At 38.1% G+C, this 23,624-nt stretch overlaps 1 protein-coding gene across 9 annotated transcripts in view; it reads right to left on the bottom strand.

The window, feature by feature from the left end:
• Positions 1–501: 501 nt before the first annotated feature.
• Positions 502–23,624, bottom strand: part of BLNK (B-cell linker) — a 95,073-nt gene continuing 71,950 nt past the window's right edge. For 5 of the 9 annotated variants that reach the window (XM_017726066.1, XM_017726064.1, XM_017726063.1 and 2 more), the window contains 19 exons: positions 22,686–22,726; positions 21,666–21,822; positions 20,304–20,473; positions 19,744–19,825; positions 18,903–18,983; positions 17,423–17,448; positions 16,883–16,911; positions 16,452–16,550; positions 15,681–15,723; positions 12,818–12,845; positions 12,441–12,513; positions 11,840–11,870; positions 10,835–10,877; positions 10,082–10,160; positions 9,601–9,632; positions 6,557–6,636; positions 3,681–3,764; positions 2,512–2,667; positions 502–1,253 (listed from right to left, as the gene is read on the bottom strand). In XM_017726066.1, the coding sequence (XP_017581555.1) occupies positions 1,134–1,253; positions 2,512–2,667; positions 3,681–3,764; positions 6,557–6,636; positions 9,601–9,632; positions 10,082–10,160; positions 10,835–10,877; positions 11,840–11,870; positions 12,441–12,513; positions 12,818–12,845; positions 15,681–15,723; positions 16,452–16,550; positions 16,883–16,911; positions 17,423–17,448; positions 18,903–18,983; positions 19,744–19,825; positions 20,304–20,473; positions 21,666–21,822; positions 22,686–22,726 (1,454 nt within the window). In that variant the 3' untranslated portion in view covers positions 502–1,133. Of the gene's footprint in view, positions 1,254–2,511; positions 2,668–3,680; positions 3,791–6,556; positions 6,637–9,600; positions 9,633–10,081; positions 10,161–10,834; positions 10,878–11,839; positions 11,871–12,440; positions 12,514–12,817; positions 12,846–15,680; positions 15,724–16,451; positions 16,551–16,882; positions 16,912–17,422; positions 17,449–18,902; positions 18,984–19,743; positions 19,826–20,303; positions 20,474–21,665; positions 21,823–22,685; positions 22,727–23,624 lie in introns of all 9 variants that reach the window. The other 4 variants (XR_001859304.1, XM_008643813.2, XM_017726065.1 and 1 more) reach the window with 4 other exon arrangements.

Below are 23,624 nucleotides of genomic sequence, written 5' to 3' on the forward strand. Positions count from 1 at the left end.
TTGGAACAAAAGGAACAAACCAGGTGTGTATATAAAGTGTCAGTTTTAGAAAATACCTTTAAGATGGATGAGTCTTCAGGTCCAGTGAAATCAAACACCTCTAGAACTAATTAACAATTGCTCCTAAAAGTTTTACACTTGTGCAATTTATACATTCATCAAATTAATTTTCACCACTTGAACATTTGTGGAAGTTTACTTTGTTCACAATAATACAATAAGTAAACCACTGTGATTAAACAGGCCTGAAAGAAGTGGTTTTTTTTCTGTATGTGTGTCCATAAATTCAGCAAGAACTGAGTAATTAGTTTAGCAATGAAGCAGTGTACGAACAGTAGGCAATTTGAAGACAAAAGATTTCGCAGTCATTAAACCAAATATGTGTGTGTGTATATATATGAGATACAGCTGTAAAAAGTGATATTGTTCATACACTAGTGAATTGATGCTTTCTTGCTGGAAGGGTGCCAAGAAATGCAGTCCAGCAAAGTCTCCATACACTTCTGAGTTTACAGTATTTTTAAATTTTATTTGTACATCAGATAATACAAGCAAAAATATCAGTGAAACAGGGTGAAGCTGAGGGAAAGTACAACACATGTCCATAAATCTAAAACATTCAGGTGGATTTATTGCCACTAATCACAAAGTACAGTCCTATTTTCAACTTGTGCACAGTGGTATATTAGGTCAAGTTGCTCTAATTTCTGGGACTGTGCACTTTACGAAGAAATTGCTGAAAGCAGTGGTATGTGGTAAACATGGATTGAAAGAGTAGATTACTATGGGTATTACCATTTTTAAAACGAAAATGTCCTACAAGAACTCTATCTCCAAATAGCAGTCAAAGGACCAACCAGGCTGGTATGCCGTTGTTCTTCATGTGACTTTGGATACCCGTGTTGTCAGAGATGACAGTGTATCTGCTTTGGCTTCTTGTGTTAAATGTGAACACTTTCCTGATAAGAGTGACATGGGATTGAACTCCATGAAACACATTTCTTACTACTCTGTAGGTGCTCTTAAAGAGTGCTTCCCATAATTTTGGATTTTCTTCTTTTAATATCTTGTCCATGTCTTGGTATGTTGGAAGAAATGATTAAAGAAGTCTTCATTTTAGCAGTTCAGTTTGATTAAGAAACTCTTACAACATGTTTCAGTTTTGTTGAGTCTTTTGTGTTGTTCTGGCTGTCAATTAGAACCAGGGAGGTGCGCTGGTGATTCTCTACTATTTCAGCAACACTGTCAAAGCGCTGGGTAAAGAAAACAAAAAATAATTAGTGCTGGCTTCTTTTAATGCTATAATATTGACAGTAATCACTGCATCGTTTTATCTTTGCTTCTGACATAACTGAAGAGGGTTAAACTACAACCACTACCAAGTGAGATGCTCTGCCTTTTAGTGAGAGCACTGATCCTTCTCTTAGTTCTGATTTTAGTCATAAACAGATTAGATTTGGACAACAGAAGATATTACAGGCACCAGCTGTCTCCTCCTTTACATTTGTGATTGCCACCTGCACAAACTGAACCACCGAGTTTGCTATGGGCCACAGTGAACTGACATTTCATGTTACCTTAGTGTAAAGATTGGCTGCTCAGAAGCTGTGGCAGATGTGGTTCAGCCACCTCAGAGGGAAGGCTATCTCTGGGAGTAACAGGTAGGCTATCTCTGGTACAGGCAGCCATCAGTGAGAACTGTTCTAGGTACACAGTTTTAATGTCTGTCACTGTAAATTAATATCCAGGATCTGCTAGGTCTGTTGCTTTTCCTTTTGGTCTTTTGTCAAATAAAGACTTTGGACTATCTATTTATCCTGAGGTCATTTTTCACCCTTTGTTGAAGACCAGGTGACCTTCAGGCTATTATATTTTCTGTAATCTTGTAACTGGTGCCTGGGAGGCAGATAATTAGGTTACGGCAAGCCTACTTTCACATTGCTGGAAAGCCTACTCTATGCAGTGATAACAAACTGTTTTTATTGGTATTTGTGTTCCGAGTTTCTGCTTTGCAATCAGAGTAATTACCTGTGTGGCAGAGCAGCCAACCAGTGATCTTTTCACTCCAGAGCTAGAGTTTAACATCTTCTTTATGTGAAAACAGTATTAACAGTAATGTCATTCTCATTTTTGATAGTGTTGGGGGTTTTTGTTTTGTTTTTTGAGCATAGCTGTTCTTCCTTTGCAATTTTCCAAGAAATCTAACTAGAGTTTTAGAAGGTAAATAGAAGACTATAAACAGTCAGAAAATTTATCTAGCAGCTGCAGCCCTTATCCTGTTAACTTTATTCAAAACAGCTCTATGAGTATGTTTTAAATTTGATCTGTGGTTTTAGTTACAGTGTCCAGGAGTTGACATAACACTGGTTTCTCTAACTTGACAGAGAAGGGTATATTCTTACCTTCATACATGAAGAATCTTTTTGGTCATAGTGCAGTATATCTTATTCATTGCTTATTAAAGGTATATAATTGAAAACTGTTAGGAAAAATATCCCCACATCATCTCACCTCTTCACCACTTTTTTCTCTGCCCAGTGCATATTGTCTTGTTGATTCAATAAATCGTATAGGAATGTTGTACACTCTTCTGTTGTAAAACACCACCAGTGTGTATGGTTGCCGTGAGTCCTGTCCAGAACTCTTCCTTACTAGAAAAGATCCATCCTAAAACGATAAGAGTAGTCCGTGTATTTGGCTCATTTCTTTCCAACAACTTAGTTTGGTTTTGGCTTAATATTTTGATTTATATTAGCATTAAACTCTTTTCTCCCATTAGAAAAACAGAATAGCAGCAGATGAAAAGTAGCATGTATTCCTGCTAACAGTAGCTTCTGAAGCTGTCATTTAAGAATCACCCTTACCACTGCCTGTTCCCTCTCTCAACCAGAGAGGAAAAAAAAAGAAATAAATACACAGTGGCAGCCATCTGTTGGGGTCCACAGATTGTTAGGGAATAGTTCCTGTCAGTGGCAGTAGCTAGGCGAGAAAGCAGGGAGAAGTAGAGATACCATTTCTCCAGAGCTGTAAAAAGCACTGTCAGCACACTCAGGCACCTGCACTCCCAACCCTGTAGCCCTGTGCTCACTAACACACAGTAGCCTTCAGCTGGTGATAGCCCCCATGCTCTCCCCCTTTATCCTGCTCTGTGGACTTAGGCAAGAGTGGAAATGTACTTGATGCTGAGGATGCAACTCTACATGCGGCTCTTGTGACACCAGATTTTGTACAAAGAATAGTTGAGAATGCAGCTATTGCAACTCTTGCAACTATCTGCAACTAAATGCAGTGTTGCTATTTCAAAATGCATAGCAACACCAGCCTTTCCAAATAGCTGTTTTCACGTGAGCTGTTGGACAGTGGTGGAGACCACTTAAAAGTCACTGGGCTTTGCATTTCTTTTATGGGGTGTGTATGAGCTATCAGATCTTCCTCAGCTCTCTAGTCTGTAATAGCTTTCTCTGCAGTGCTTTGGTCTTGCAACGAAAGCCAGAGTTAACTAACGTCACCACAATAATTTCAGGTTTGACAGTACTTGCATGGCACAGTAGTTCTGACCTGTTCAGAATGCAACTGATGCTCTTAGAATACTTTCAGGTTGTCTTTTTTTCAATTTTTTTTTTTATTTGAAGGTTTGGGGTTTTTTCCCATAAACCAGAAATTTTTTCAAACTGACTTACCTTGTTTGATCGGTACAATGCATCTTCTGCCATTTTCCTATCACAGGTAGCAGCATACCATGCTTTACTGTGAACACCAGCATCCTAAAAAGAGAGGAACAGTGTTTCACCTGTAAAATAATAATAATAATAATAATAATAATAATAATAATAATAAAGAATATGGCCTGTAGGAGAGTTACTGCTAAATAATGACAGCTGTGAAGAACTAAAATGCAGAAAACACAGTTTAAAAAGTCTTTACCAGGAGTTCACTGTTTTAGTTGGATAGAGATAGGGCAAAGAAAAACTAGAGTGTCAAAACAGTGGTAACAGATTTGTGGTAGAAGGCTGATAAACAACAAAAGAGAGATACCCTGAGGAAAGCAGTCAGGTTCAACTGTAGGACAGTTTTAAAGATGGAAGCTATTCCAGTAGAATTTAAAGAGGAATAAATGTTGAGGAATGCTGAGGAATAAATAGACCATTAACAGTTTAAATGCTGCTCAGTTGTGGGCTAGCCACGAGGTGTTCAGATTTGGTTTGTGTCTAAGCTTTGGGTGATGCCATGATGATTTTTTGGCTTTTCTTTTATACCCCTTTTATACCTTTTTACAACTTCTGTATTCTTAGTGCTTTTTGCCTACATTCTTGGACTTGTTTGTTCAGCTGGGAGACTAAACATTTTAGAAGCTTCGTTGTTAGGGATCAGTGTTCCCCAGACCCCAAGGTCCTCTCCAGAACACATTCTGTAAACCAAGATAGAACCATCCAGGGGAAGGTCCCTTAGGGAGGGGGCTCATTTGAGCCTCTCATTGGGGAATTTTTGATAGATATGCTAATTAGCAAGACCTATAATGTTATACCAGATCTTTTGTGGCTGTACATTGTGCTGTGCATTGGGGTGCATTCGACCTGGATGTAATGCACCTAAGGATCCTTAAAATAAATACCAAGGTAAAATCCCTTTTTCCCTTCTAACCATGCATGACTCTTGATTTTAAGACCAGGAAAAGGCATAATGGGAATGAAGTTTCCCATATACTTAATGCTGTTTGTGAACACAATCATGATTGTCTCCACCTGGACAGCATGAAGGTTGGATAAATTTTGCTCCAGCTTTATGATAAAATTAATTTTCACACAGGCTTTGTCACTTCTGTACAAAACAGATTAAAGGTGAAGTTGCGCATCATAACTGAGCTGGTCTAGCTCGCTTACTGAGGCCGGAAAGGGTATGTCTTGGCTTCTCTTTGGGCTCATTTTGTTGCTCATGGTGAGATAATTCACTTTATTTATCTTGCAGAAAAAAGAAGTTGCCTTTTTTTGTGTTTGACTGCCAGGCTGGTTTTCTGTAAGTTTAGTGACTTGGCTCAACCCACTGCAGGATCAGAAGGGAACAACAGAGAAGCTGGGAGGGGAGCTGACGGTGAGGAGAGAGCAGAGTCTCAATTTTGGGGGCATTGCACTAAATTCTTAGACTGGCTCAAGCCATTACATATAATTTTACCTTCAAAATTTTTCCATTTATTTCTTCAGTCACACTATTCATTGGAAAAAGAAAGGGTGAGAGGAACTGCAAGTATGAAAGGTACTTGCCCACATAGGGAATGAGTCCCGTAAACAAATCTTTGTTCAACAAAACAAGGAATCAATGGCCCCCCGGCCTTTCTTCTAACACTATCTGTAGCCTATAATGTAGAAGAAAGACAGCTGCTGCCAAAGTTTGGATGGGAACCAAGCAAAGAGTAAATGCCATGGGAATGAACGACATCTGTGAGCACCTGTACTGTGCAGGATGCTACAGCAAATGATACTACTGTATATAACTACTGGGAAAGTAGCACTAACAGCTAAATTTTTTTTTTTTTTAGCAAAATGGATCTTTTTTTAAGCTCTTTTTGCCCATGGCTGTTACATTAAAATTGCAAATGTAATTGCTATGAGCTATTTGTTTAGAGTCTGCTAGATTGCTTATTTGAAAGTAATTTTTATAATAAATATCCAGTATGACATAGTTAAAATTTTCCAGAACTTCAAATAGTCTTGTATTATGTTTGTCATGTCAGACTTTAGAACACTTGATGTTACTGGCTCTGCATGATAGAGCCTTTGTTTTACGCTCAGCAGAACTATTTTTACCGTGTTTGTGACTACTAGGCTAATAAGAATGGCTTTCTGCATTTTGTAGTCTCCCTTCATCCAAAATGAGAATAAGGGGAATAGCACTGAAATGAAAATAACTTTGCATTTGCTTAGATCATTCAAAGCTTAATGTTGCAACAAAACACATTAAAAAAAGAATTTGCCATAAAACTGACAGTATTAACTGTAATGAGAAGAGATCTGTTTAAAGGAATAGAAAGGAGTTAGACTTGGGAGAGACTAAAAGACATGGGGGAGGCATAACAGCATCATTGTATTTGCTTACTGCACTTTTTTTTTCCTGTACACCATTTGTACAGCTATAAGTTAGAAAAAAGGAGGTGATTAAAAACTCTTTATAGCCATCTGTATCAAAGACTAGACTTAAGTATATCACCACAGATTTCCTTGTTTCAATGATGTTGAAAGTACGAACTGGGGAGTCAGGAAGACATGAAACTAAAGCTTTTTAAAGTTTTGTTTGAAGTGACTGGTAGAGTGCCAAGATTGGTTATAATACTATTTACATTTTTTTTCTACAGTTTATTAAACCTCTAAACATATTTTAATGAAAGCTAACATTCAGATTATTTGTGCTACAGAAAAGCCTCATTGCAAAAGGGGGCATAGAAGCCCTCCGCAAAAGGAGTGTCATTTTCTTTTGAAAGCAGGTAGGGGTGGAAATACTATTTTAAAATAAAGGATAAGAAGACAGGGAGATTTCGGTAATATGAATTTAGCTAATACTATACCTGGTCTGCAGAACTTGAAATAGATGAAGTGCTGCTGGGGAGGGAAGCACCCAAAGAACGGTTTGCAGCTTCTGGCACTTCTAGAAAAGCGAAAGAACAACATGTATAAGTTTTCAAAGTATGTTTGTTATGACGTAAGAAATTGATTTGTTACAAGGAGTTTGGAAGATCTGGAAACGGTTGACCTTTGATACCACTCAGGAAAGCTTTCTACTGAAAATGGATGGGGCCTATATGAGTACTGGGACACTTTCCTGCCTAAAGGGTAGCCTTGCTTGTGAAGAGAAAACCAGTTTGGATAACAAGTTGGTTATTAGCCAGAACTAGACTTAGAATACAGGAAAAAAATTCTTCCACCACCAAAGTGAATGAACGTAGCAACAGATAAGAAAATGCAGGAACACAATGCAAATATTTGTGCTCAGTCCAACGTCAGAAGCAGTCTTACAGGTGAGGGAGTCAGGAAAATGAATGTATCTCAGAGACAATTTTTCACCAGTTTAGATCACCTGAATTGTTTGTATGCAAGTGCAAGAAGTCCAGGCAGCAAAATGGAGAAGCAGAGCTAAAAGAAAGCATTATGATGCTTAATTATAATTGGAATAAACAAAGCATAGTAGAAAATAATTACTAGGGCTGAAATACAGATGTAAGAGTTTAAGAAATCAGAAGCAAAATGTTTGATAGTGTTGCATAGTAATGATATGAAAAAAATAAGTATAGATAATTGCTTTCTGGTAAAACAGAGTTTGGCCCAAGAGTGTAGGTGTCTCCAATAGGTACTTGTGAGCACAGCTGGATGCAAATCAATATACTAGAGAAGATCATTGTAGAAAGTTGAGTGTTACATATTTTGTTATTATGGGAGGTTTTTTTTCCTGTGTGTTTTTATTGGAGAAAACAAATGCTACTAGGATTGTTAGCATTCACCTGTTTCTGGATATGGTGCTCTGCAGACTATGTTGTCAAGTCTTCGCTAATAAAATTTTAGATTTTGGTTAAAAAATGAGTAAGAATGTTACAGAGAAGACCATACAGTGACCAGAATTAAAAAATTCAGTTGGACAGGAGAGCTCAAAGACAACTGTGTGAAGTACATTTAGAACATTTTGTAGTAAAGTTGCAACTATCTGGAAGCTGCATCCCAAATGGAGGGGAGACATTGCAGGGAGCAGTTCCAGCTCTCAGTGAATTAATAATCACCTGAAGAAGGCTATTCAGTATTTTGAATTTTGTTTTTTCTGTAAAATTTTGACTGACCAGCTGTTAAAGCTACAGCTGAAGATAGACTGTATGACTAAAGCAAGAACTGCCATAAATCAGTCAGATTAGTGAATTAGACTTGACAAAAAGACATTAAAATAAGTAATGAAAGATGCCTTAGCTGTGTCTAAAAAAGGAAAGAGAGATTGGGCTTTATGCAATAAGAATTTTATTGATTTTAAAGATAATCTATGTACTAAACAAATAGTAGTTCTGGCACAGAAATGGAAATTTCCACAATCGAATTGGAAGCAAAGTTTAAATAATCTTTACCCACATAATCTTTACCTAAGAAATTTTAAAAACTGGCACATGAAATTCAGGAGTGGTAACAGTTATTTTATGTAATTTTCAAGTCAGGATGGTACCAAATGATTAAAGAATACCAAACATAATTGCTATACCTAAAGTAGAAAAAGTGACTTGAGCATCTACAGGGCTTTTTGTCTGATTTCACAGAACACAAGGCCCTAGGAAAAAATTCGAAGGAAATAACATTAAGATTTGGAAGTAAAAGCACAACTAACAAGAGAAAATCTGAGTCTTAGCCAAGCAGATAAAACGTTACAGCTCTTCCATGAAATAACAGAGTTCTACAAAGAGGGAATGTGGCACCATACTTAATCTGGACTTCAGTGGTGCATTTGATGCTGTGCCATATGGGAAATAAGTACTTTTAATGATGAAGATGGAAGTTAGCTCTAGGCTTGTATGGGGACAAAGAAGAGATGGCAGGTTATGCTGAAGGGACGTTAGTGATTGGGACCAGTGGTATGTCTTATAAAATTGTTATTGGACCGGGCACAGAATAAGATTATGCTAAAGAAAGTTTACTAATCAGAGCATAATTTAGCACCAGATGGCCTCAAAGAATAGTTATGGTTACAGAAGTAGTAAGAATTTATGCTTCAAGTTGAAGCACATCAGTTGTGTGACAGGAGCAGACAAACCTGAGTGCATCAGTCAAGAGCATTAATGTGAACCATACTACATTTCCTCAGCACAGGAGATAAAATTGCAACATGCATCAAGCAAATGTTTCCAGGAAAGAGATAAACTTACATGCTGTTATTAGTGTAAGCTACACCAAATGTAGATTTTTATGTGCCATTCTCACCATCTGTTTACAGTGTGAAAGATACGTTCAGACTGAATATGTACAGTAAAGGGCTTACAGGAAGGTCAGACAAGTGTCTGCTAACAAGGAACTATAAAAATGTTAGATCTAATTTACACTTCTGTACAAAGAGAGTTTATATACATATTTCCTAATTTGTTTTTAACTGTGAACTGAAACAAAATCCATCTTGGAAAGCACTGCTTAGAGAAGAGCTTTAGCATTCGCTATTATAAAAGTACCTTCTTTTTTTTTCCTTCTGTAGAAAAAGAATAAATTGGATGCAATAATAATCTGTCTATTTTCTAGGCAACAGAAGCCTTGAGCAGTCCAGAAATGTCATATTTAGGATTCTTCTGTGACAAGAAAGACTGATGGAATCTTTATTACGATGGGAAATGACCCAAACTGCGTTTGCTAGAAATTTCCAGTATTCATAAATGTAAATGAAGCACCCATTTTACATCAATAACCCTGACATACTCCCTTAATTTTACTAGCTGAGTTAAGATCCTGGATATTTGACTTCCTCTTTGTATACATTACAGATATATTAATTCATTTTGAATTAATGTGCAAGGTATTTTGAAATAATTTTAATTCAAAGGTTAATTTGAAATTACAAGTTAATCACGTTTTAATTAAAAAATGGAATTATACTTACTTGGCAGAATTGAGGACTTTGGGAGCAGAGGCCTGAAATAAATGTCAAGAGATTACAGAAAGGTCTGAGGGGATCTACCCAGTCCTGATAATATGAAAACTGTGTTATTTGAAGCATGCAGTGGTAGAGTGTGTTCCATCTCACCCATTTGCTCATTAAGAAATAGGGGTCTGATACAGGTATTAAAAAAAATGATATCCCAATAGGAGGAATTTAAACATATGGTTTAAATCTCCATCACCTTATTACAGATTATATCCTCTTGTGTTTTGGTGATGGTTATAGTATTTGTATGCATTCATTTGCTATGTTTTATTTTTTTTGCTACTGTGAGGCTTCAGGAATCTCAGCTCTCAAAAAGCAACAGGAAGGCTACAGTGAAAAGAGTGCTCCCCTTTGAGCCTCTCAGAGTTTTGTTCAGACCAAGCAGTAAGTGCTGGTGCATTGCAATATTCAAAAGAAGATGGAAAGGGAATCTTACTTTTGGGCACCACTTGGAAGGGGTGGAAGTGGAAGCTCCTGGTTGGAACTGCGTTGTCGTTCTGGTGCCGTAGGTTTTTCTGTAGTTTGGGAAAACAAACGGTAGAGTCGAGATTTCTTCAGAAATATATTATCCCGGATTAGGGACTCCCAGTAGGTGAAAGGAGGGTTTGTTTTACTATAAATGTTGGGGTTTTTTTCCTTACATGGCAGCTTGGCATTGCACTGCTTTTTTTGTTAAATTCTAGGCAAATATCTGTGCTGTGGATATCTGTGCAGGGCTCCGTGACACAGCGGGAGGGCGCTGGGGCCGGCTGCCTGCAGCAGCCGCGGGCTCTCACAGCCAGAGCCGGGGCGGGACGCGTTTCCTGCCTGCGCCAGGGCCTGGCTCTTGGCAGCCGTCGGCTCCGTGCGAGATGGTTCTAGCTGAGCTCAGAACCCGTCCCTCCCTTCCCCCTTCTTCACTTACAGGGCTACGTGGGCACGTTGCTGGCCCATTATTGTCCGACATTAGCCCGCCAGTAACCTCAGCAGTTTTACTGTGACTGCTTTTAGAGAACAATGATATTCAGTGCAACTAAGGCTGCCCAGATCCAGTTTGACACTGCTAAAACCAAACACCACTCAAAAACCTAGAGTAAGTTGAACGTGGTGTAGTTTGTTTCATGTTTTTAGTAAAAAAAAAAAACAAAAACAAAACAAAACACCAGTTCAGATAAATGTAAACTTTTTTACAGTAGTGGCTATAATTTACCTTCATTTGCAGTTAAGGTCTCTCTGGGGGGTAAACATGGTTTCTGCAATAAAAGGGCAGGACAAGCAAGTATTAAATGGCACTTGTACAGCAAATGTTTATCCTTTTAAGCTTTTTGTGGAATAGTTCAGAATTGACAACATCCTGGAAGAATTAGGAGGCAGGGACATAGCCATTCTGTGAAGAGCCTCTAATTGAAGTTTGGGATTTTGCAAAGTTGATTTGGAAAGAATTTTACCCCAGTTTGTGGGTATAAATAGATGGAGAAAAAGTAAAATCTAGACGGTTTGTTCTTATCTCAGGCCCAAAAATGAAGAGTCTCTCCCAAATACTTGCAAATCGAAATTTGATTTTTTTTTTATTCGTCTATGCACACAAATGTCTGAACATACTTCTTTTTACTGAAAGTTAAACTGTAAGTTTAGCTCACAGTACAACTGCAACCAATCTTCCCATTTCTTTTTTTTTTTCATTTTGAAACAATGATAATAAACTGCCAATTTTGAAACATTTTTCAAATTAATTTCTTTGAAAATTTCAACCAGTCCTCTTACTTTCTGCCACAAGAAGTTTTGGGATATTTTTCTAATGACAAAATACTGAAAAACCTCTGACAAATTCTGGTAAAATCCTGCATATTTCTTGAGCTATCACTTGCGAAGAACTCATGTTCTCCATAGGCAGCCCTGTACATTCTGGGAATACTTCTAAATAGCCTGTGTTCCCATTTATTTCTCATTTATTCAGTTCATGTACTGTGTTTATTGTTACATCCTAGAGCGCTGAATTCAAAGATTGCTTTGATCAAAATATTTTTCTGCTTGAGCTTTCTCTCTGATCTTTATTCATGTAATAGCACCCAAATATTTCCTGTCTTTATAACTCTTTCCCCTAGTCTTTTTAAGCATTTATGCTGTAATAAAGCCCGTGATAAAATTGAGTTTTACAATAAATTAAAAATCTAATAAATTTTTTGTTTGATTATGCAATTACAAGTCAACTTACTGGTGAAATTACTGCATTAGAAGTTTTCTTGCTGAAGTATGGAGCAAAAAGAAAAATAAAGAATATGGTTACTTAGCAGATACATGGATTCGTTTAGCAACTAAGCATCAGTTTCATTGATTCCCAGGGTATTTCTAAGATGGGATTCACTGGATAGTTGTAGCAGTTAAACAAGAATAAAAAAAGAATAAGGGTATCAGATGCAATGTGGGCACTCAGGAAAGGTACTTACACAAGGAAGCTACAACTCTATCCAATACTTAACGTGACTTGGGTGGGGCAAAAGAACTTTAGTGAAAACTTTCTGCCCTTCTAGGCTTGCATGTGCTAGTGCTGTAGTGTGGGACCAAATTAGGCAAGACGACCAGCATCTGCCATCAGCAGCAGGCAGTGAAGGGCAAGGCCATTTGGCATACAAACACTATTCCTCCAGAAATAACAAAATAACAGCTTGCCTTTACCTAGTCAGGGTATCTTTCACAAACAGGAATAAATACTATTCCCAAATTCTAATTGCTATAGGCAAGGATAGGAGTTAGCTCCTAATACACCTATTACACCCATCCCCATCAAAGAAGTAGTTTTATCATTTTTTACTCACAGGCCCCTTGGTAATGGAGATGGAGCTGCTCCAGTGGGAAATCTGGATTCTTGTGTGTTGCTGAACCTCTGACCTAGAGATGCAAGCAACATTTAGGATGTATTTAGGATGCAATGTGAGCTGTATCTGAACAGTGGATTTTCCTCATTGCCGTTTTAGTGTTAATGTAATAAAGGTAAAAAATATCCATTGGTTTAATTTTTGTCTTAACATGTTTTCAGTCTGATTATACAAGGGAACAGTTCAGTAACACTTCTTGCTTATTGCTGACTGTTACATATAAAATGACACTGACACACTACATTGTATGCTGTGTTATGGTAACTGGTGGCATATTAGTCCCTCTCATATTGCCATGTTTTCATCTGAATACTTACTTTCATCATTATTGTTTGCTTCATGGTCCTGTAATAGAAAAATAGGTTAGATTTGATATGAAGGAATTAAAAAAGGAATTACTGTGTTCAGTTTTAAGTCCTTCACTACCAGAAGGACATAGAGGTGATGGAGCAGAGAAGGGCAACAAGGCTGATAAAGGGACTGGAGCACAAGTCTTATGAGGAGCGACTGAGGGAGCTGGGGGTGTTTAGCCTGGAGAAAAGGAGGCTCAGGGGGGCCTTATTGCTCTCTACAAGTACCTGAAAGGAGGGTGTTGGTCTTTTCTCCCAGGTAACAAGTGACAGGACAAGAGAAAATGGCCTTATGCTGCACCAGGAGAGGTTTAGATTAGATATTAGAAAAAATTTCTTCACTGAAAGGGTGGTCAGTCATTGGAATGGGCTGCCCAGGGAAGTGGTGGAATCACCATCCTTGGAAGTGTTCAAAAGGCATGTGGATGTGGCACTTACAGACATGGTTTAGTGGTGAACATAGTGGTGCTGGATTAACAGCTGGACTTGATCTTAGAGGTCTTTCCCAGCCTTAAGGATTCTTTGATTATTAAATGAGAGCTGCATGAATAATCAATATGGTTTTGGTAAATTCTTTCTTTTTAAAGAAATATTTGTACAGAAGGCAAAAAATATCCAGAATACTTCCATGATGTAATTTAAAAAATTTTAAGCAACCATCAAATTTTGAACTTTCTCAATCTTGAGATTAGTTGTAGTAAGTATTGAGAAAATTTGGCCTGAATTTTGCAGTGAGACCTTTAAGTTCACGTTTAATTTCTGAGCTGGAAGACAGAAATTTTGCAGCAGATTTAGTATACTAAAACCACATCTTCCTCTGAATGGAGGAAACTGAGTAGACTGTCTTGTCACCATGCTAAAATTGAAGTAATTCACCTAATTTCCTGGCTTCTTTTGGAGATGCTTACTTTTGCCTCTCATTTCTTGTCTTTTAGGGAATCAAGACTCCCATGTGATAAGTACCTTTCAAAGAGGCACCAGTTATTAATTTGTCTTGTCTTCATCTACCCAGCTTTTCACTAATGTTGGTGACAGATGCATCCATTCTCCAGCTGGAGAGGTGTAATCCATCAAACAGCAGTTGGGAAGTAAGACATGAAGAAATTTTTCTCCCAATCAGCTCAGGCCCTTGAGAGGAACAAGGGTCACAGTTCTGTGCACATGATCAGTGCTGGTTAGTGCTGACAGGAGATTGAATGGGAGCAGTTAACAGATACTTCAGTTATTGTTTGGGCTTTGTCAGTGTGCTGTAGTTGGGGATGGAAAGGAACAACAGAGGGCTGGACAAACATCATGCTCATTACCATGTGTTTGTTCAAAACTGTAAGGGCCACTTACAAAAAAACAGTCCAAAATTTGGACTGCACTGTGTGACTCTTTCCTAGGCTGACTCTTTTGACAAGCTGGTGAACTTCAAGCACCCAGGAGCTGAATACACCCATGGTACAGATGAGTGTTTGTCTGAGAGCTTCATCTTGGAGCTATAACTCACTCAGTGTGTGGCTTCAGCTAAAGGATAGTCTCTTTTTACTCTCTGCAAAGCTAGGATGATACCTCAGGTCTAAGCTCTGAAAATGCATTAATGCAGAGGTTTCAGCTGCAATATGGCACTCAAGTCTGTTCTGAAGCAGGAGTATTCTTAGTGCTGATCAGATAGTGAAATTTCTGTCCAACATTCTCCCTTTAGACTCAAGGTTTTTTTCTTATTTTGTAAGAAAAGCTGAGAAATCAAACTGTTTCATAAAAGAGAAATCCCAAATTTGGCACCGCTTGGGAGTTGTTCAGCATCCCACAGGATACAGACCTAAATGGGAAGAACTTTGTGATGAGGTGGAAGGGAAACTAAAATGCTGATGCTGTTGTATGTATGAACTGTGCTTGGGATATACAGAAATGTAAAGATTGAAGTAAGGCTGTAAGATGCTCATACACCACCTGCATTAAGTCACCATAACATCTAATCCTGTGATATGACCCAAAATTTCTAGTTTTAAGTGTCTAATTTCTGTATATAGTTATTGGTAAACTGATTATTTCTTAGGGACAATTCAGAGCATAGGACTGGGACAGGGTCTGAGCATGTAGCTTTTGGCACAGATGCTGATACAGTCATGTTGCTCTGTTTTTGATAGCTGGCTCCTCATGTAGACCCTCATGCTGGTATAACTGTGAGTAGAGCTATTGTGCAAATCAACTTACGGAGCTAATTTGGCTGGAAAAGAACCTTTCATGATTTGCTTTTGCTCATTTCTGCAGCTGGACAAGTTTCCAAGTAGTTTGCTTCAAAGAAAACAGCAGTGGGAGGGACAGACTGGGGATAAGAGCAGAGGGAGAACTGGCTGGAACACAGCCTTAGGGATCCAAGGCTTGTAATTAGTCCTTCAAGGACTGCACTTTTTAGTGATGCTGGTTACTCAGAGTACCCAGTCTGACATTTTAGAAGGTTTCCATTTTCAGAAAGCATTAATCATTCACCATCTGAGAGGAATGAGGCTCAAGGAAAAGTGCTTCAGATTGGGCAAAATCATCCTTTGCTACTTAAAGTAAGGTTCCTGAAGTTCAACTGGTATTTTTTACTACAAGAAATTATTTTTGTGGACTGAGACATACATCCCTTAAAACATTTGAACTTTTTCTTGGATCAATACAGATGTCCAATGCTCTTTTGTCCAAAAGATTATTAGCAACAATCACAATATTAGACGAATCTGACATTCGGTCATCTGTTTCTGTTATTTAATCCAGATAATAAAAAGCATCCATCTATTTATACATAAAACACAGGATTAAGTTTAACATGTTCTTTTAGAGTGGCCCATTAATTACTCACTGTTTTTGGAAGAAGACGACTTCTGGGGAGAGGCAAAACATTTCTGAAAAATACACACAGTAAGTTATGATGAATAGGACTTATTTATTTAATTGGCTCAGATATGCTTTTTAAGATGTAGAGGGAAGGAGGTCTGCAGTGAATGGATTTGATTTCAGCTATGCACAGCTACAGTGGTTGTGGTGATGCTGTGCCCTTGGTGTGGAACTATTCTAGAAGAGCTTCTGTCCTAGACCTTGGGTCCCCTGTGACTGTGCACAGGACCTCAACAAACACCCTCACACACACAGTGCTGTGGATGCCTCCTTCTGGGGGCACATAACATATTTTGTAAAATAATGTCCTGGAGATGAGGCAGGGGTTATGAAGCAGCTTCCTCTGCTTCTGGGGGACATAGGAGTGAAATAGGCTGCATACTCAAGTATAATTTTTTTTTTCCTCCAGATATTTGGAATATAAATAATGGATTTACTGTGTCCAGTTTCTTTACAAGCAATCCTGTACAACTGCAAAAACATCTGATTTGCAAGGCTGCAGACATGGCTAATAGGACCTTAAGCTGGCTTGCAGAGATATTTCATCTCTGTACTGGATCCCTAAAGGAATATTTCAGAAAATACTATCCATATGGCAAACTGGCTTGAACACAGAAGTTCACAAAGCAATGAGAGCTTTCAGTTCTCACCTTGTCCCAACATCTCTAGCTATTAGAGAGAAGAAATTTTTTTCTCTACTGATATTTTCTATTGATCTAAGCTGCTGTTAACTTACCTGGAAGTATCCTGCTTAGGTGACTCTCTGGTCACACTGTGCACGTGGGAGTGCTCTGAATTCTGAGCAGGCATAAACATGAGTGGCTTGGTGAACCTACTAATGAAACATCAATTAAGAAAGGCAAATTACACTTAACAACAGTGAATACAAAGAAAACATCTCTTTCTTCTCCCCTATCCCCTCAAAATTCTAAAAAGTACCCTCAAGAGTATTTCTTTTTAATATGTGTTACATTTGGGTTATTGAAGTTAACATAGAAATGGCTGATAATCTTTGTGTAGATAATCTGAAGAGATATTTATGTATTTCTTACTTCTGTTACTGTATTTCTTCTAGAGAAAGAATTATCAGACATGTAGTATCTAAATGAGAAAATATATTTTCTGACAGTTTTAAATAATGCACAAACATTCACAGCAATGGGTTACCTGGTTACCAGTGGTGGTGATGGTTTTTCCTGTAAGAGAAAATGCAGTGAATTTTTTTGGTCACTTTTTGATTCCATAAAATAAATTTGCATGATCCTGTTCATGTTACCACATCAAGATATTGTTGCATTGTGATATAGATTTCTACTAGAGCTCTGTCTGGTAATCTGCATTAGGATGGGAGAGGCAAGAACTCAACATCAGTAAATCTGCTTGGCCATATGTTATGTCAGTATCAGCAAATGGGAAAAAAATTACTGTGTCAGAACTGTCATTGCTCCTCTGCTGCAGTAAAACATTCCCTTAGGTTGTTGCTTCCCAGATTGCATCACTATCACAGAGGATTGGGAAACTTTCCCCTTCCCATTTACTCTTTTGAAATGGTTTGCCAACTTTCCTGAAAAGGGAGTGTCAGAAAGCTTTAAGTGCAGGAAGAGATTTGTTCCCAGTTTTCTCTTTTGAAAGACTATAATCTTTTCTCACAATCACGCTTGTACCCTGCCTGAGGGCAATGGGAGTCATACTATAGAAAGGCCTCACCTCTTCTTCAGGAACCTCATAGACTTCTGTAGGATAGGGAAGAAATAAAAAAAATGTTCTTTAGTTAGCAAAAACATACTGCATGTTACCATAAAAACTGATCTGAATTTGTATCAGTTGTGCTTCTGACTCTGGAAAAATAACTTGGAGAATCTGCTCAGAACTTGAATCTGTCACCAAAACCCTGGAGCAGCAATACCCCCTGTCTTCTGGTGGGAACTTCAGGTGAAGTCACAGGAGTTCTGATATACAGCCACTGTGTTAATCAAGTTTCCTCCCACCCCAAAACCTTTTTATTACTTTGTTTTTCTTCCCCTTCCCTCCCCCCACCCCCGCAAGAAAGATGAATGTTTGTGTTGTGCAAATCTGGGTCAGTTTGGAAAAAATGCGTTACCACACCTGTACTAGCATTTGGCCTTTCCTTGACTCAGGGAGGAAGAAATCAAGTCAATCATAAATAAAAGCTGGCTCATTTGCATGGCAAGCATCCCTCCCTGAGTTCTGACCCACAGGTATATATTAATTCATAGATCTTAAAAATAAAAGCCACCAGCATCTTTATCTATGCTCAGTTTCTTCAATGAAAATAGAATCCTATTTCAATAAATTTCATGTCAGGTTTCATCACTTCACTGCGCCGAAGTGTCCCATCTCCCACCAGGGGGAGACGTTTTATTTTTTAGTAACATCTCTCAGGAGCTGGTTGTTGCTCGACACCGATTTACAGAAAGGCTGAGATTGAAAAGGGCATTTTAAAATGTATGGAAAATAACTCGAAATCTTAAGCAGTTCAGAAAAAAATTTAGCTTACAACTTGTAGTTTGTGACTTTAAAGCTAAACACATTGCTAATGAATATGCAAAGCTTTTAAAGAACTGTGTCATACCTGTAAAGGTTACATCCAAGCAATTAATTAGATAGTAAGGATGGAAAACAGCTCTAAGTTGGCAGAGAGAGATTAAACAAGAATATTTGCGCTTACAAAAGCAAATAGGATTCCTCTTATTTGCTTCTGCTTTTGTTTCTTTTTCCAAATAAACTGCTCTTTACAGAACTTCAATGGGAACACTGTTACAGAAGGCCATGCAAGCCATCAGCCTGTACAGAATTTCTATATGGTTCAGTCTCATGGTCTAAAAAGTATTTGGTCTTGATTCTTACGGTGGAATGGGATTACTGACATACTGAGTCCTATGATTCTTTTTGCTGTATTGATCCATTTGTATTCCTCCACTAAAGCAAAAGACTAAAAATAATTAATTTGGGGCAAACAACTCGTTCTAGTTCTATTAATGCTTAAAATGGATTTACTATTCAAGCTAGACAAAGCAGCTGTTGCAACATAGAAAAGCTAAAGCAGAACATATTTTTGTTTTACTTTAGTATGTCATAGGGTTAGTGGTGTGAATACATCAGGCATAATTTAATGTTCCACTGTCTTAGATTATTTTATTCCAACAGTGATGCAAGCTCCACATACCTTGCATATCAGAAGTAAGAGAAGGCTTTGGAGAAATAGGGGGGGCTGGCTTTGTTGTCTTCATAAATCTGTTCACAGGAGCTAAAAACATATTTTATTCATGTACATATATATATAGTTGTGCATGTGTGTATATACACACACATATTTATATTTATACATACATCTGTTAACAAAGTAACAATGTAACATTTATACAATAAGAATGAATATTAAGTCCAAGTGACAACCTTTTGTGTGACCTTGAATAAATCAACTGAGCCAGAAAGCAGCTCTCATTTTAAAAGAGAAACATTATTCACTTTTCCAGCCTTTCTGAAGAGGTTTCATACTGTTAACAATATCAGAGAGCAGAACTACATACTCTTCTCTGTTTACTTTTCACCTTTGGGCTGTAGTAGTTTCACTCTCTACCTAAATATACTTCAAATAGTGAGATTAAAAAAAATCAGATCAAAGTCTGTCTTTATCTTTATCTGAAATATCTACAAATGCTTGTTCTTCTCCTGAAACACTTCAGAGAATTTTAATGCTATTGCTCCCTTGGATGAGGAGGCAGGTCATATGCCATGAATAGCCTCCTGGTCATACAAGGGTTGGACTTTGAAATAGCTGGGTGAGGGAGGCAGAAATTAAACAGGGCTTCCAATAAAGTTAAAAATAATTTTCTTTGGCCTTGTCAAAAGCCAAAGGAGCCAACTGCCTTTTTGCAAGCTGTGATCTCTTTAATAGCTGCATCTCCACTCTTTGAACCCTAGAAACAGACATTAATTTGACCCATTTTTTTTCACTATTATTCCTAATAAAGCAATAATTATTAGCTTAAATGACTAAAACTTACATCTTGTAGGTAGTGATATGCTGCTTTCTGTGGGTTCAATATAGTTATCATCATCATTGTCCACTGGCACAATATAATTATCCTATGAGAAATTCAGGACAAAAATCTATCAGTTAAATCTCCATCATGTCAACAAAATGTTGGGATTGAAGCCCTGCCAGCAGTTTACAATAGTTGCCATTTTACAGTGACTCCTATTTCAGACATTTATCGTCCTATGTGGAAGGGAATCCCAGAGACTGAAAACCCTTTACCAAATTATTCCAGTTCTGACTGGTGGGTGGAAGCCCTCCCTTCTCTTTGGTCCTGGAGTATCCTTTGAGGTTACTCTCTCCCTGTTGCCTGCACCTTGTTACAGATGATCAGGAGCTATTCCATGGTCTAAGTAGCCTCCTTGATACTCAAAACAGGCATATATTCCCTAGGAATCAGTATGATACTTGCAGGTCACTGTTTGTGATGCACAAAATTATTTGTACTATAGAGGCTAAGAAAGAGACCAGACCATGGTATTGCTGTGACATTTACAGAGTTAAAACAAGTATATCTGTAAACTTTACCTCATCATCACTGCACTCCTTAGGCTTTGGTGGCACTTTTGGTTTTGCAGCAGGAGATGGCAATGGCATGGATGGCACAGATGGTTTCTTTGGTCTGGACATGGCTGGACTGGGTGTACTTGGGAGAGGTTTGTTGATGGGAGGAAGCTGTTGATGACTGGTGCGATTGTCTTTTAATGTGGTAGAAAACAACAATTTTAGTCAAAATTATGCATTAGCCTCTGCACTTTCTCCTACTGCCCGTGCAAACAAGTCTTTACTGTGGCTGCAGCACAGGTCAAAAGGCAGACTTGAGCATAGCTGAGGTTGAGACCTGAGGACCCGATGTTGAGACTTGTGTGTAAACAGGTCCTATTTCACTGCTCAAGGTAGCAGCCTAACCCTCTGTATCAGGCTGCAGAGGGTGCTTAGACACTGACTTTTGCATGGACAACTGTTTCACTCCCTGGGGAGAAGGTGGTGGCTGGGTGGTGTAGTCCATACGAGACATATGAGAAAAACAGCACTGGGTGGGACTGGAACATAAATTATGCCAGGGTCTCTGGGGTGTTATTTTAAGAAGTCCTTCCCTTTTCAAAGAACACACAGGTGAAGTGCTGATAAACTTCTATGAGTACACATTTGATATTTTAACACTTTGATGAATATTCTACAATCAGAAACAGACTTGTATCATACAAAAATGAAAGCAGGCATCATGTCAATGTTTCTTTTCACCATGTCTCACATCTTCATCTAATTGAAGCTAACTTTCATTCACTTCAATGCAACCTTCAGTCCATGTTCAAATTCACTTCAGTCCATGGTTGAAAAGAATCAAAACAGAAAGAAAAACATCCCTTTATACTGGACTGATGTAAATAAAATCTTGATCCTGTCCTGTTTTCCACGGTATTTATCATCCTCAGTACCAATTTTGAAGGACAATAAGGAGTGAATATTTGGGCTACTGTTTTACTGCTTTTGGAATAAAGGTTGGAAAAACAGAGAAGAAGGCACCTCTCCAGCCCTATGTGCCTCATCTTTAATAGGAATCCCTGCATCTATATATGTGGATTAATCTGGAGCCAAGTCAGTAATATCTCCCATACCTCTGCTTGAATTTTGTAGTTAGTAGATGTCTATCAAAGTCTCTAGGACACATTATATTAAAATTATAAACATCACTACCTGCAATACTAGCCTGTTTCATGCAGTAGAAAAAAAAAATAAATCATACCCCTGAATGCTTAAGACCTGAGTATCAGAATTAAAAGCAAACTCTTGAGGAAAGGACAGATTAGTCCTTTTGAGGCCACTTCTCTTCTGGTCCTGATCAAAAAGCAATTATCAAGCTGATATAGTCAACTATTCCATAACTACCTGCATATTCACCCCTAGAAATAGGGAATGCAGAAGGAATCTTCTTTTTCTCCTTCTCACTTGGAGGTGGCTCATAGCTGTCATCAGGATTCTCTTCACTGGGGACCACATACATCTCAGAGTCAGAGTGGTCATCTGGATTTTCATAATCACTGTCCTGGAAAGACAGAACTTCCCATTTCTCATCTCATAGCATACTTATGGCTTCATAGCAACGTATAACACAAATATCCTTGCGTGAGCATGATAACTAAATTACAGCAACACATCGTATTCCCTTTTAGTGCTTAAACAAAGAGGCACTCCCGCCTCCTCCCCTTCTCCTCCTCCCAAGAGCTCCCAAGGTTTCTTGCTATCTCCAAGGGCTCCTTTCAGCTCAAGAGCTCAGTCTTCAAATTATGGACCAATAGCTTGTTTCCCTTCCCAGGACAGTTCCTTTCTAGAGCCAGCTGTGACTCTTGATGTATGTTGTCACTTCCTCTCCCTTTCCTGTTAAAAGGGTGCTCAAGATCTGACTCCAGAAGGAAACAGGTTACTTCAGCCTGACATTTGCACCATTACTTTACATGGCTGACAGCCATGACTTGCTTCATTCTAATGTTTTCTAAAATCTTAGCAGAAGTTTTCATTTTTAGTAAGAAGTGGCTTTCCTCTCCTCACCCTTCCCACCTTTCCTCCCCCAAATAAAAACTCTCACGATTTCTGAAATTATTGTTCAGTTTGGGAAGTCCCTCAAATTGATGCCATCTGCTTACCTATCCAAAAACTTTAGTGTTCATGGCTACAATACATGACAATGTTTCTGAGAGTACTTTTAAGTTGAATGTAAAAAAATTGAAGCCGCTAAAAATCAGTGGCTACTTGTGAATAAAATTGATGTAACAAATAACATGACATTTCAGTAGTATTTTAAAGTTCAACCACAAGTAGATGATTTAAAAAGAAACTTATTATTTCTTCAGTTATTAGTGCTAACTTGTTGCTAGAGTGACCTCCTACTAGCCCAAAGTATGTACTTACAAAATCATCTGACCATTGTTCCTCTTCATTGTCTGCACGTTCTAAACCAAACATTAGAGTTATTTAAGGAGATGTAATAGTGAATATAAATGTTTATCTTAGATTGGTTTTTCAATCTATACTTATCATAGTCAGTTAAAAAAGAGCGAGCAAAATTTCCAAACAGTTCTGAGCAACACATCTGGTTTGGACCGAGAAGTAAATGAAATGCTTTCTTGCTTGTTTTTGACGAATTATTTCAGAGCTGTTGGAAAAGCATTAGAAATGACAAACTGCACACGGTCTGAACAGCAGAGCACGCACTTTACCCACAGTGTCCTGCTAATGCATTTCATTTTTAAGTAGGGGTGACAACTTCTAGATAATGGAACTCTTGCTGACCTCTGGGCCCTGCACCTTCTTGTTTCTTGGTTAAAGTGCCAAGACAGCACACCAATTACAAGTGCTTATGTTAAACAGGGAAACAGTTACCTGATAACTTCCAAACTTTGTCCTCCTTTCTTCTATTCTTGTCTTAACAAGATGGCTGCTAACTTGTAAAAATAGCCATGAACTAGTTTGTGGGCAGTGCTGTATGACAAGCAAGTAGACGTCTGCCTTTAAGATAATTCATGATGTCATCATTACATTAATAGGATTAAGATTTTGAATCTGTAATGATGCATTTGTTCTATTTCTTCCCTATTTACTTTCACATCACAGTTTCTACAAGGAGGGACTGGATGCAAATTCTCCTCCATTTGTACAGCAGCCTAGATACAGAACTCTGATTAAGACTGATTTTGAAAGAGTAGTTACTTGCTACTCTTCATGCCAGCACAATTCATCATTTTTTTCCTTGCCTTTCATTTCAGAGCTGTGAACTACCTTCAGAGTTGTTGATAATGCTATCCTGTTCTCTCATTAAAAACAAATTATGAGGCAATGTATAACTGAAAT

This window comes from Corvus brachyrhynchos, unplaced genomic scaffold, assembly GCF_000691975.1.
Source record: "Corvus brachyrhynchos isolate BGI_N302 unplaced genomic scaffold, ASM69197v1 scaffold61, whole genome shotgun sequence".
In the NCBI taxonomy this organism is placed as follows: domain Eukaryota; kingdom Metazoa; phylum Chordata; class Aves; order Passeriformes; family Corvidae; genus Corvus; species Corvus brachyrhynchos.